Source organism: Wolffia australiana, chromosome 15 (assembly GCF_029677425.1).
Source record: "Wolffia australiana isolate 7733 chromosome 15, ASM2967742v1".
NCBI classification, from domain to species: domain Eukaryota; kingdom Viridiplantae; phylum Streptophyta; class Magnoliopsida; order Alismatales; family Araceae; genus Wolffia; species Wolffia australiana.
Window position 1 is genome coordinate 13961296 of NC_135849.1, and position 13880 is coordinate 13975175.

Consider the following 13880-nt stretch of genomic DNA (forward strand, 5'->3'; position numbering starts at 1 on the left):
AATTTTCTCCTCTACCTACAACAACATTAACTTTAGTGGTTTGCCTCTGCTAAAGTGGTTTAGAGTAGTAATTAAGCCACATACTGTCATGCTCAGTGGGTTATTGGGGCATGGTTGATTGTTCTCTTATTGGTGTCAAAGCATCAATCTAATATGAGGAAGTTTGAGATCTGGATCTGTTAAATAAGCCTATATAAAAGGGGTTATGCCTTGTTCGTCTTGTGTTCATTTGTTATGGTCTCATTTATCAATATATATATAATAATAACAATAATAATAATAAAGACAAAACAAACAAAAAATTCACTGAGACAGAAGGGAGAGAAAGCATACCTGAATACTCGATCGGACTGATCAAAATGTAGTTATTCCACTAAAATGTAAATCGAGGGTCAATTATTAAATTAACTTTTTAAAGGAATTTCCACTTCATATTTCACTTGAATAATCGGAGGCTGTTTGTTTTAGAGTTTGTAGAAGAAAAAATCCAAATGATCTCTAATTCAAAGTAAAGAAAGCTTCTAACACTTTCTCTGCCCAAAAAAGATGTCATTTGACGGGAGCAAATCATTAGTTCATTTTAAGATATGATGTGTGAATCAGAAATAGAGTTCTAAACTAGTAAAATGCATGATTTCAAGTCCACTGATGAATACGGGTTAAATCCACAAAGGCCTATGGTTGACTTTTAAAATGATTGATTTGGTCAAAAATTTTAAATTTTATTAAAAATTAGTTAAAATTCTTAAAATAAATTATAAATTCATATGTAAAAGATATATCAATCCAATGAAACTAAAATTAGCCAAAAAAGGGAGTATACTTCTGACAAGAAATCAGAGATGAAGTAAAATCATGCAAATTCTTTGCCAAAGTAAATTCCTTAATTCTGGAATAAAATTTTAATGGAAGTCATGTTATTCTAATTAAGATAGTATGATAGTTATATGAATTGCTTTATATTTAAAAAAAAAATTAAATAAGATGACCTTTAAAGTGTTGACTCTGACTTGCTCATTGGCTTCATGTGAAATAAAGGTGAAAATGGAAGAATAATATCAAAATATTATATTTCCATAAGTATAAAGATAATGGATGGCAATCATATAAATATGATGCTATTTGTAGAAGCGACAGAGTTAGTATGGATTTCTAAAGCCAATTCTTAGAAAGTGACCTGATTATGAAGTCTGATCAAAGCAAAGGAATAGTGACAGAATTATTTGATTGGGTAAACGAGTGAGCCAATAGATGGTAAGTTTAGGAGTAGTGGATTCCAAGGAAGAAAAAATCATGTAAATTTGAGGTTTAAGTATCAAGATATGGCTCCCAAATATCAGTGCCCAGATATTGATTCTTTCATTAGGATGATGTCGTCAAATAAATTTGAGGAGTTAAAACTCAACAGAAAAGCAAAAATTTTTGCACATAAAGAGCCCTTGAAAAAATATATTCCTACCAAACCATGAGATTTGGTAAAGCAATGAGGGAGAAATCTAGGGATGAACTTTACGCAACAAAATGACAAAGAACTTTGGAAAACAGTTAGTATTTTTTCCAAATCACAGTAATTTGATAAATTAGTTCTGAAATTAATATTATCTAAATTAAAAAAGCAAAAATGGTTATATATTTCCAACCCATAATGCCAAAGAATTCAGCATTAAACAAAGTTTAAATCTCACTATTCAATTTTGGATATTTGCTGCATGTCGTGGAAAGTTGTCCCTCCTCTTTTGATGGATTGAAAATATATTTTTATACCAAGTCAAGACTCACCAAGTTAATTATGCAAATCACTTGGTTTTTATCAAATAAACATGATTGCACATTTTTTGATTGATCAAGGATTCCTTAGGTAGGTTCAACATGAAGAGAGAGAATATACATTCATATGAAGTAGAGAGACCATGGGCGTCTATCTTGTTAAATGAAAGCATATGATAGAGATATCACCCTGTTGCACAATGTGAGTGGCCATGCCACACAGGTTGTGCGGTCTTCAGTGCTTAAATTGTTGATATTTTCCTTTGAGATTCATAAATGATAGAGAGTTTGTAATATTATATTTTTTAAAACCATTGTATATTTACTCCTTGATACATTTATACTTTAAATGACATGGCCCACTTTATGATTACAAAAAAGATATGTTTTGTGATAATAAACTTTAAACTTGATATGTTTTTCCTTCCAACTAGATGGTCCAAATGGAATCCATGAAATAAATTCATAAATTAATACCTGTACCCTCATCAAAGAGGATCTCCAATGTTAGGCATTAGTTTGTTTTTTGTTAGAAATATTTTTCCCATGTAGAGTTTTTAAAAAAAACTGGACGGATAGTTTTACAACCGATAATGAAGTTATAATCAATATTTTATTCATTTGATAGATGAAAAAGTCTGATGAATGTCATCTGTGAACTTTACATGTGGTAAGGAAGATGGGGACGTTTGTCACCAAATGAAAATAAGCATCATGTGCTTAAGGCCCCTTCTTTGTAGCACATTTATGCCTCAATCTCAATTGAAACCACTATATCTACAATTCTTGAACATTTTTTAGGGTATGTGCTTCATGCTGGATTGAGATGGCGAGCACACCTGCTACATTCAGTTCCCACTATGCTTCAAATGCATTGACTCTCTGATCACCACGCCAACCTAAATTTAATCTTATTTAAATCCATTATAAATGAAAAAAATTATTAGACTGAAAATGTTTCATGTATTACAATAAGTATTTTGACTTGAAAAGTCAAACTAAGACAACTTTAAAAGTTGACTTTTATTATTCTAATATTAGGCTTCTTTTTGCTTCCTCGTTTGTCCATTAAGTCTTAAAATAACTGAACTTAATAAATATGGTTAATTTAAAATGGTATGACTTTGAAAAAAGGTCAAACATGAATAACTAATATAATTAACCTTGAATTAATGTAAAATTAAGACAGTGGAATGGCACGGTAATGGTGAAAATAATATAAAATAATGAGTGATAGTATAAATGAATCCACATCATGGGTTTTATCCTTTATGCAGACAGTGGAATGGCATGGTAATAATGAGTCATATGAATGTCATATATGGCAATTCAAGAGGAGTTTCGGGTGTGTACTTCAAGGGTAGTTATGTATTTCTCTCTTTTATCCATCAATGTAACAATACATTCTTGGATTTGCTTCTAAATGTTTCTAGAAAGTAATTATACATTTCAATAATAACTATTAGTTTCATTATTTCATCAAATGAATGTAGGATAAATATGTTTGAAGAGGTTGGATAAGGGTTTCGGAGGAAAGCATGGAGAATCCATGAGTGCACTCCATTGAGATACTCACGTGATCATCTCCCCCACTGAACCTGATTTTTTCACTATTTTTCAAGGTTATTATTATCATTGATAGCCTTCAGAATAACCTTTTCATCAGAGAAAATGAACATCACAATTATACTTTATGCCATCGCACCCGCCACACTCTATCTTTCGGACCAATGCCTAGTGATGCTCGAATGCTGCCAAAGGTTCATATTTTGTTCATCTCCAGACTATTTGATTCATAAACATCATCATAAACTACCAAAGGTTTCTAGAAAATCAAATAAATTATTTTAAAAATTAAAGAAGTATTTTTCCAACATCTTAATTTTTTTATTTATTATGCTTCTATGTCATCATACCTAATTCCTAAAAGTATAAAAATGGACACAAATATGAATTGACTTAATTTTTCAAAAATTTCTCTATGTGGGTTCAACCATTGCTCTATGCACTTCATAATGAAGTTTGCTCACTCAATTTTCTCTAACATTTGTTTAGTAGACCCCACCTAAATAAAGTCAAGCCTTTTGCTCTCCACACATTCACTGCATGTTTTGAACCTGAATTTTGAATTTCACAATTGGAAGCATAAATCAGGGTATCCATTGCCCATTTTAAAGCTGAATTTTAGTTTCACAATTGGGAGTGAATACACATAACTGTTCACAAGATATGCGATAAGATTTAACATGCTAGTATCTGATGACAATAGGACCCATAAGATAATAGGTTGAGAACACAAGTTCACATCCCAGTAAGTAAAACATAAATGTCATAAACTAGATTGAAAATGCCCAAATAATCTTCATGAATACATCTTATATGACACCCCCTTTACTTAGGCGATTACACTTCTCATATATAACCAGATTCTCTGAGTATATCTTCCAATCCAATATAATTTAAAATTTTTATTGGTTTCTGGTAAATGTATTTTCCTAAATCTTGCAGAATTTTTGGAATACTTCTTGGTCTTTTTCTCGTCCAAAAAAGAATATGAATATATTTTTAGCTATTAAATTTGATTTTGACTTAAGTACTATGATGTCATGATAAGTCCAAAACTTAGGTACTTTCTTAAATTCTATTAATTCAGAGATCAAAAAGGTTATGCAAGAAATTTATATTTAGGTAATATATAAGTAAATTAAGGGTAAGTGAAGAATTCATCTGATACTCTCAAAACACAATTTTACTTTATGATGGTGTTGTCTTGTGCGCTCAATCAATAATTTTATAAAACCTTGTATTCATTGAAATAAACATAACTAGTGATTATTATGGATCTTCTCCATATGGAACATTGAGTAGGGACTTGAAACTTCGTAAATGGTAGTTAAAGTTATGAGATAAGATACATGTAAAATACGAGATTGTGTGACTTGGGAAATGGCAAGGTGAGAAGGTGATAGTTAATATTTATTAAGAGTGAGAGGAAAAATACTGTGAATAACGGACATAAAGTAGTGATCAGAGAAGGAAAATGAGTGAGAGAGAGATAGAGGATAAAGAAAAGTGATGATCAGGGGATGAGAATGTGGATAAATAGATTCAAGTAACTGTAGATGTCTAATTGGAAGCAAACATTAATGAGTGTTAAGGAGTGTTAAGAGGGGATGACGAAGATAGAATAAGATGGGAAAATATGATAAGAAAGATCTAACCTAATAATGATGATGAAGATGAGACAATTTAAGGCTAGAATACTTACCCTAGGTCCTTATATTCAGCCAAAAGCACAACACTTTGCTGATGATTGGCACCTCATCTTAGCCACATAAAATTATTCTTGATCAGCCTTCTGTATCATCAGATATCATAGATTGAAGTTGGATCAATCCTGGCCCCTGCTTTCATTTAAAAATATTATTTTTGCTTGTCACCATAGTCACTGCATCATATCAGGTTTTGTTCCTTTACTCCCCCCAACCTCCAACACAATGGTTGGAGCAGATTTGTTGCACTATCTTTGATCTAAGAATTCGATACACCCACGTTTTCCCACATATAATAAGACAAAAGAAATTAATTCAAAGAGTAAAATTAAATAAACATTGCTACACACCACATTTACAAGTTTAATTTCACCAAGTGACATCTGTCAACATGTCATTTAGCAAAATATATTAGAACCACAAGATATTAGAACCACAATGTGGCAACATCTGGCGACGCAGTTTGTGCCTGCCACATCACTAAATTTCTCTTATGTCAAATGTAATATGACATGTATAGGTGCCATTTTTTACTTTTAAGCCATTTATTGCTTATTGAGTCCTGACTAGGGATCGCCCATCCCCATACTGACATCGGATTATGGTATCGAGACGGATGCTGTACCGGATACCAGATATTAAATTTCCAGTATCCGTTTTTTCTGATATCCAGATGTTGGATGATATTATCGAATATCGGATGATGATATCGAATATCGGTTGCTACAGTACTGATATCCAATATCGAGATCCATCTTGATGTCGTCATCCGCCTCTGTCTATCATGAAGGATGACGATATCAGAGTTGGATATCGGATTTCGATATCCAACATAGGAAGGTTGTAAAAATAAATATAATTCGTTGTAGCTGTCATCATGGCAAAGTTTGGAGACGACATCTGTGGGCTAGCAGGTAATCGTAGAGCTTTCTGAATAATATATTAGGTCGTTAAATATATACAGCTCAAAATTTTAATTTTCTTCCATATAGGATAATAGGATTCAGAGTTCAAGATTAATATCCGAATCCTATTATCCTATATGGAAGAAAACAAAAATTGTAAGGTATATGTATTATACGAGCCACTAATATAGTAAATATACATGAATTAAATAATAATTAACTATATTTGTTAACTCAAAATTCTTATTTTCTTCCATATGGGACAATATGATTAGGAGTTTAAAATTGGACGCTGAATCCTACTATCCCATATTTTAGAAAACAAAAAGTTTGAGGTGTATATATAAAACGAGATAACAATATAGTAAAAACAGTTGTCTATGTTAATGTAAATCATCTGAAATCATGATAATTATTTATTTTTTCTTGATACCGGATATCGATATCCTGATACCGGTTTCAAGATCCCAATATTGAAATCCAATATCCATCTTGTCCTTACCCATTCAATATCCGTCCCCGATATCCATTTTCACCTGCCAAACGAAATCCGTCTGATATCCAATATCTGATATCAGACAGCGTCCCAATTTTTTCCAGATATCGGATATCGAATGTCTGATACCAGATATCAGACAGACATTCCCTAGTCCTGACATGAGTCCCTTTTTTCTTGTTCTTTGTGATTGAATTTATTGCAATTTTAATCCATCCTTTTTTTTCTATTGATCCACTTCTCCTCTTCAACTAAAAAAATCTAAGATGGGTCAGCTCATGATTAGCTATCATAGCATCATGAATTGCTCTCGTCTTGCAAATATAATCGATAGGGAAATTGTAGGAAACTTCACTTACAAAAATAAACAGACATGGATGAAGTCTTCCCGCCTGCAGCCATCCCAGCTATTGCAACTATTCTACTAAAATATACTGATGAATTTCATCATTTAGATTTCCCGTCTTGGACTAGTATCAAAAAAATTTCTGTTAATCTGAAAGGTTAATCTGAAGACCAATATTTGTTTGAATCATCAACGTCTCATCTTAAATGTATGTACTGAGTTTGATGAGTTGAACACCACTTGATGCCATTCTCATAGCAAAAACCAACTGACAAAGACAAGACAGATTACAACCCGTGTTCACTCTCCAGTCAGAAACCTTTGAGTATAAGTTGTTTGTCATACATCATGTTGACTTATAAAGCCCTGCAAATGTCTCATCAAATCCCTCAAACTGCAGCCATAGGACCCATGCCAGCAACGACTCAGGTGCAGGCATTGTCAAAGTCATAACAACCATAAGTCAAAGAACTATTGCTGTGATTCCATCAGGTTGTTCTCCCACTCTCTCTCTCAATCCATTACTCTCCACTGCTCTACCTCTCTCTTCTCTATCTCTCTCTCTGTGCAATGAAAGAGAAGCGGTGCTAGTTGATCTTGGCCTTGGGGCGCCTGGGGCGTAGCACAAACCATAGAATAGCAGCCACCACAAAGAAGGCGGGGATAGTTGTCATGTCAAACTCCACTTGAACCTTCCTCTCTCGCGTGCAGTGGATAGGGTGCAGCTGTGCAACGGCCGTCTGCACTGACTCTTTGAAGCTGCATCAGAAAAAGGTGCGATTTATAAGAAAAAAAAAGACATTAAAAACCCCAAGGAAAATGAATGGTGAGGCCATTCATTTTTTGTCAGATAGCAGGACCGACTGAATAAATCACACCTTTTTGACGTCTCATCCAGCATGTTCAAAAGTCTCAAAGCATCACCGAATCGCAGCCCAGCAGAAACAGATGAAATCTGGAAAAGAAGACAAATTGATGAAGGCGATCAGCCAAAATGGCTCGTTTAGGGGGTAAAAGCAAATCTTTTTTGCTTACTCTTCTCCATAGATCGACAATCGAATTGTACTTTTCAACTATATCTCGCTGCATCGGTAGGAATACCTTGAAACCCTTCTTAGCTGATTTCTACAGTCAAGTGCAAGCAACGTTCGCAACTTCATTACTAGACTTCCGGGGTCACACTCCTATCTCTTGGTATTTATTGAAATAACTTCCACGAATGTAAAGATAAAAGTGACAGGATGCAAATTTAACTTCTCAATGGTGACCTTGAAATAAAACGGCTAAATTGCCAAAAATAACGAAGCAAATAAGAATAAAAGCGCAAAAGTGGACACAGAATATTGACTTAGAAAATGCAGGGGGAGACATGCTAGTGCCTTACCTTTGTGTAAGATAACAGAAGAAGGGAAATCTCGCAAGATCATTTCATTGGCTATACTACTTTCACCGCATGGGGTGAACATAGCCGAAAGGTATATAATTGAAAGAAGATGCACATAAAGAAGTCAAGGATACTCGTACGCTCCGACAAGAGAAGATGGACTGCTTCATTGACAGCCTGAATAGATTCTTCGAGAGTAGTGGTGATGTAGTTACGAGAAATCGCATCAGACTGGAACCCTGAGATCTGCCACCCTTGAGATGTTATGGAAAGGGGATTACATCCGACAGACCAAATCCAATCCTGCGAAAAATCATCCAATGAGTAAATCTGAAACAATGATGAGATAACTTCTCTAAATTAAACAGAGAAATGGAATATTGCGCAACATCGTGAACCAAGTAGCCAGTAGTCTATCAATGATTACCCTGTCTTATAAGGCCAACAAAAGTGAAAGGGCATAATAAACACAGACGGCCAATAGAGCATTCAGAAACACCAAATCTAAGGTATTAAATACAAAAGAACATGATATGTGATCTCAGAAATCAAATTACAAGTCACTATGCATATAGTTTGTTTGTCTGTCAGTGCACCAACCTGTACTCATAAGGAGAAGATGCAATTTCTCTGAATAAGAAATTCCATGAATGACCCTAATTGTGTAATCGAACATGTTGGCATGTCACTTCATGTGATAATCTAAAGCCAAGCCATTGCACCGTCCTTCCACTTTGACACTTTGTCATCTGATTACACTTTAAGTTAAGGCATTCACATCATCCAGTGATGCTCACCATTCTACTCTATGTTAGGATTTGACACATCCCTACAACGTTGATATGTGAAGTTGACGTTGGGATTGGTAGACGCTTTGCTGACAACGATGTCAACACCAACTGGCATCAATGCCATAGTCACTGTTTACTTTCCTACATCATCGTCATAGTTAAGTGGGGCAGTTGATGCTAATGGCACTGACCATCAGTCATTTTTTTATTTAGAATTCTACAAAGGAGAAGGCTGACGTTAGGGATGGAATCAAGTCTGAGACCTGTCATTGTCACAACCCTCAATGGTTAAACACCACCAATGTCATCTGTAATCACCCAAAAATCTGTCAAATTCAACGTCAACAGTGACATCACAGAGGATCATCATTGACTATGAAAACTACTATACCTTGAACCATGCAAATAACTATAAAAAATATACCTGCAAACATACTGATTTGGTGGATGGACGCGGATGACAAAATAGTAAATGCCAAATGAGGGATTTCCGAACGACAAATAGAAAATTGCAGGACCTTAGTATGTCCAGGGGTGACATTCACTGGCTAAGGAATACTGTTAGACTCTGCAGATGCATATTTTGCAGTATCCTTCCATTTCTGGGGTTTGAGAGGAAAGAGTCGTTCATTCAGGAGAGGTTATTGGCAAAAATACGGGTTACAATATGCGAGGGCCCATTATGATTTAAGTAAACCTGCTCACTTACAACCAATATAACATAAAACTCAGAAACAGGATAACTTCCCATAAATCTGAATACCATTCACAAGGGAATAGGAAAGAGAGAAGACTGACGGACACAGGGACGTGAAGGTGTAGGCCAGTGCTCAAGAAATACTATTGAAGAACATATTGACTGATAGCATAATACAAGAGACCCACAGGTAACCCAATAACAAATTCTAAACAGTACTTGGTTGCCTTCATCATAAATGTGGCAGGAAATTATTGCCTGGACACGCTTAAGCAATGGTCAAAAGAGATTCAGCAGATAAAAAGTCTATAATCACTCCGCAGAATAATACCTCAACAGCAGTTTCATGGGCAGGGCTGTAGACCAAGTGAGGAGGAAGAAGTCCAGAAATATGCTCAGCGGTCGCAGCAATTGCAGCTTTTATGGGCATCCTGCAACATTAACCCAAGTACACACACATTAAAAGAAGATATGGTAATTAAAGATATTGGCACAACAACAGAAATCTTAACCTCAAATCTCACAAAGGGAGAAATGAAGAGAAAACAGAATAGTACAGCTAACCTCAAGTCCCACAAAAGTGGACGATTATTGCATTGAAAATGACTTTCCCACGAGGATAAATCTGACTGGACGACGATGACCATGTCAGACAGGCCCTTTGCCTGGTAATGTTTATCCACAAACAAAGGATCGCTATGTATGAACCAGAAGATAGGAACTTCGAGCACTGAATGACTATCAGCATGCTTTCCTGAAACAAATCAACCAGCATGCAAGCGTCAACACAATGCCAACACTTGTTGAATGAGTGGAAGTGGTGAACTATCTTTTCTCTACATTGACCACAGGGTACCTTTCAGCGATCCATTATCATTTAATCTCCGCAGCTGAAATTGGAGTGTATTAGAATCAAAATATGAACGAACAGTTGTCCTGTAGGTTCCATTAACAAGTAAAAGAGGCACAGCAGCCGCCCGACGTGCCACAGCAAATGCCATCGCCAAAGGAGGATTTTCTGACAGCGCCAATCTAACAAAGATGAACAAGTGTCATTGTCGCATCAATTTTTTTCAAGCAAATCAGATATTTTTCTAGAACTGTAATACCATTGGAGGTAAATTACTTCAGAAAACTAAAACATATTTTGGTCCTGAAATTGGAGAAATATGTCATAATAGACCTAACAAAAGATCGGAACATACAACTTTGTGCTAAACAGCACTTCCTGAGAGGGCACCCTTAGAGATGAGAGACCTTCCTTAAGAGCGACGAGGTTCACCGGCAGCTGCTTGACATCTCTTATTTTCTGAAACGACAGCATAAATGAAATTGATAGAATGACAATGCAACAGGATCCCCTCAGCGCAAAGCAGACAAAGGGTTACCTCTTGAGTGATGAAATATAGTTGGAACGATAACTTATGGTAGAAGTGGTAGGCCCCGTCGGAAACAGATGGCGCAATTACATGACTCATGAAACCCCTCAAGGTTGCCCCAAGTTGAGCCAGAAATGAATCACGTGCAACAGTGTAGTTCTGAACACCCTATAACCATGCAATAAAACAAAAAGATTAAGATCTGACATCGGAACCATTCTTCTCAGATTTTTTGTGAAGTAAACAAAAACTCAATCGTCAGTCAATACTAGTACAATGAAGAACCAAACATCACGCCATGCGTTCCCAAAGACTCAATGTTTTTGCCGGAATCAAAGAGAACAATACCTCATAGGCATCGCTGAATAAATTCCAGTTCTCCATCCTTCTTAAGGCTTCCAATGCCTTTTTCTTGTTGGTCTCGTTATGCTCTTCACCGTCGTATGTTTTCAGCTCATTCTTCAAGTCCTTCATCCTCTCATCAAGTTCTGAAGACAGCATATGCAAATGAAATGTGGTGCTTCTCCAAAGGGAGAAAGATACACAATTTTCATATAAAAATACAAAGAGGTCGAATAGACTGATCTAAAAGCTTATAATCCAATGTAAAGTAATCAACGAAGTTGGACCACAAATGGAATAATGCGCGTTTTATTAAAAAAAATGGAACGATATTAGTATTTCTTAAAAATACAACTAGGCTATTAATAAGAAAAAAGAGTCATTCAAGATTATGTTCAAACTGCTTTCAAGTGTTAAAATGACTTACCTTCACAAAGAGCAAGTTTCACCTTTCGGCCCTTGCAGTGTTTGAAAGCGAAAAACTCATAAACATCAATCTCAGCGAGGAGTATGTCAATAGCTTGATGATCCTGTGACAAGATATAACCCAAAATTCCATTAGCCAATGAAAACAGATTGAAACCCAAAGATAATAGAAACTAGGATGCTTTTGAGAGGCAGACCAAACAGAAATAGATACTGTTGATCTGAGTATTACATGTCTTTATTTTCTCTCTCTTGTTAGCCCATTAAGGGCCCTCTCTAGTCAGCCCATTAGGGCTTCCTATAAAACCCTGTAATCTCTTTCATTTGTTATCAAGAATTGTTCTTTTCTTGTTTACGTGGTATCAGAGCCCTAACCCTAACCCTAATCTGGGTTTCCTGGGCTCAACCTTGCGCTCCGATCTTCGGCGGTTCTCACGACCGCCTGATCTCGCGCTCCGGTCTCTCGCCGTCTCGCTCCGGGCCTCCCAGGCGCTCGCCATTCTGACATCCGCCGTCCCAGCGTCTTCCGCTCCGCGCCCGCCGTCCGGCCCGCCTGGCTCGCGCCCTCGGCTCGCGCCGCCCGGCTCGCGCCCTCGCTCGCGCCGGCTCGCGCTCCGGCTCGCGCCGCCCGGCTCGCGCCGCTTCGCGACCGACGTCCCGCGATCGTTGCCCAGCGCCGCCCCCAGCGACCGTCGCCCCGCGCCGCTGCCCGCGCCCGCCGTCCCGGCGCCCGACATCCCGGCGCCCGACGTCCCAGCACCCGCCGTCCCAGCTCCCACCGTCCCGACGCCCGACGTCTCGGCGCCTGCAGTCCCGGCTTCTCGTCGTTCCGGCGCCTTCTGACTGTGGTCTACTCTGCTTTCATCATGATGAACCCGGTTGAAGCCCAGACCTCTACTGTTATGCCAGACTCGACGCCGGTATCTACGCCACATGCATCTGCGGTGCCTCTCGAGCCCGGGAATTGGTCGTCCTCCTCTGGACCATCCTCTTTGCCTCGGATGCCTCCGGATGGTATGTTTACTGGATTCAATCTCCTGCAATGGCGCCAGTACGTCCAGATAACTTTAAATGGGCGTCTCATGCGCCATCTTCTAGAAGACGGACCTTCCCGGACCGATCCCAAGTATTATGACTGGCTGGACGTTGAGGGGGTAGTTCATCGTTGGCTCTTGGACAGTATTTCACCTAGTGTTAAAGGTGAATTCATGTCTCTAGAGTCGGCTCGGGCGGTCTGGGAAGCAGCACTTGAGAGCCACTCCAAGAAGCACAACATTGCGACTCTGTACGAATTAGTACATCGGGTCGCTAACCTGCGTCAAGGGGACCGGTCTATCATGGAGTACAGTACGGAGCTCATTTCGTTGTGGAATGAAATTGACTACTACATGCCGCCCGACCCCCATTCGGTGGACCGCCAATATACTCTTCAACTTCGGGTTTTCCAGTTTCTTATGGGACTGAACCCGGAATATGAAGTTGTACGGGCTCAGCTTATTCATCGGGAGACTGGTCCTACCTTCAAGGATGCGCTCCACAGTGTGCGGGTTGAAGAATCCCGCTTCGGCACTTGTAGCTCATTCCTCTTCGTCTGCACGCCCATCGTCGACTCCACCACCCGGCTCTTTGCCACGTGGTCCGACGGCTCGGACGGAGGATTCTCCAAAGGGTGATCCTTTGCTGTTTTGCAATTACTGCAAGAAGCGAGGTCACTCTAAGGAGACGTGCTACAAGCTTCAACGGAAACGCGCACAACCGAGCAACATTGCTGCAGCCGCCTTCGCCCGTGCCCCGGTCAAGTGCCTATGCTGTACGGTCTTCTCCCGACTAGTGCCTCGCCCGCTAGCTTCACTCCGGAAGAGATGGAGCGTCTACGCCGCTTGCTTGATCTTCCAGTCGTGGGCTCATGCTCCTTGGCCCACGCAGGTATGTCCACCAGTCTTCCCACACCTACATCCCCTCCTGGCCATTCTTTTTCCTCCTCCACTTGGCTTCTTGATTCAGGTGACCCCGCCCACATCACCCCAAATCCCCGAGCCTTTCAAACTTATGCACCCGCTTTCTGGCTCCTCCAA

The 13880-nt window shown here is 38.5% G+C and overlaps 1 protein-coding gene across 1 annotated transcript in view; it reads right to left on the bottom strand.

Annotated features, from left to right (window-relative positions):
• Positions 1-7041: 7041 nt before the first annotated feature.
• The window catches only part of LOC144712828 (uncharacterized), a 51540-nt gene continuing 44701 nt past the window's right edge, over positions 7042-13880 (bottom strand). Inside the window, exons 15-25 of the mRNA XM_078587161.1 lie at positions 11807-11909; positions 11386-11525; positions 11047-11205; positions 10864-10967; positions 10515-10690; positions 10223-10412; positions 9990-10089; positions 8305-8473; positions 7822-7904; positions 7665-7741; positions 7042-7545 (exon numbers count right to left, since the gene is read on the bottom strand). Of these exons, the coding sequence (XP_078443287.1) occupies positions 7374-7545; positions 7665-7741; positions 7822-7904; positions 8305-8473; positions 9990-10089; positions 10223-10412; positions 10515-10690; positions 10864-10967; positions 11047-11205; positions 11386-11525; positions 11807-11909 (1473 nt within the window). The 3' untranslated portion in view covers positions 7042-7373. The remainder of the gene's footprint in view (positions 7546-7664; positions 7742-7821; positions 7905-8304; positions 8474-9989; positions 10090-10222; positions 10413-10514; positions 10691-10863; positions 10968-11046; positions 11206-11385; positions 11526-11806; positions 11910-13880) is intronic.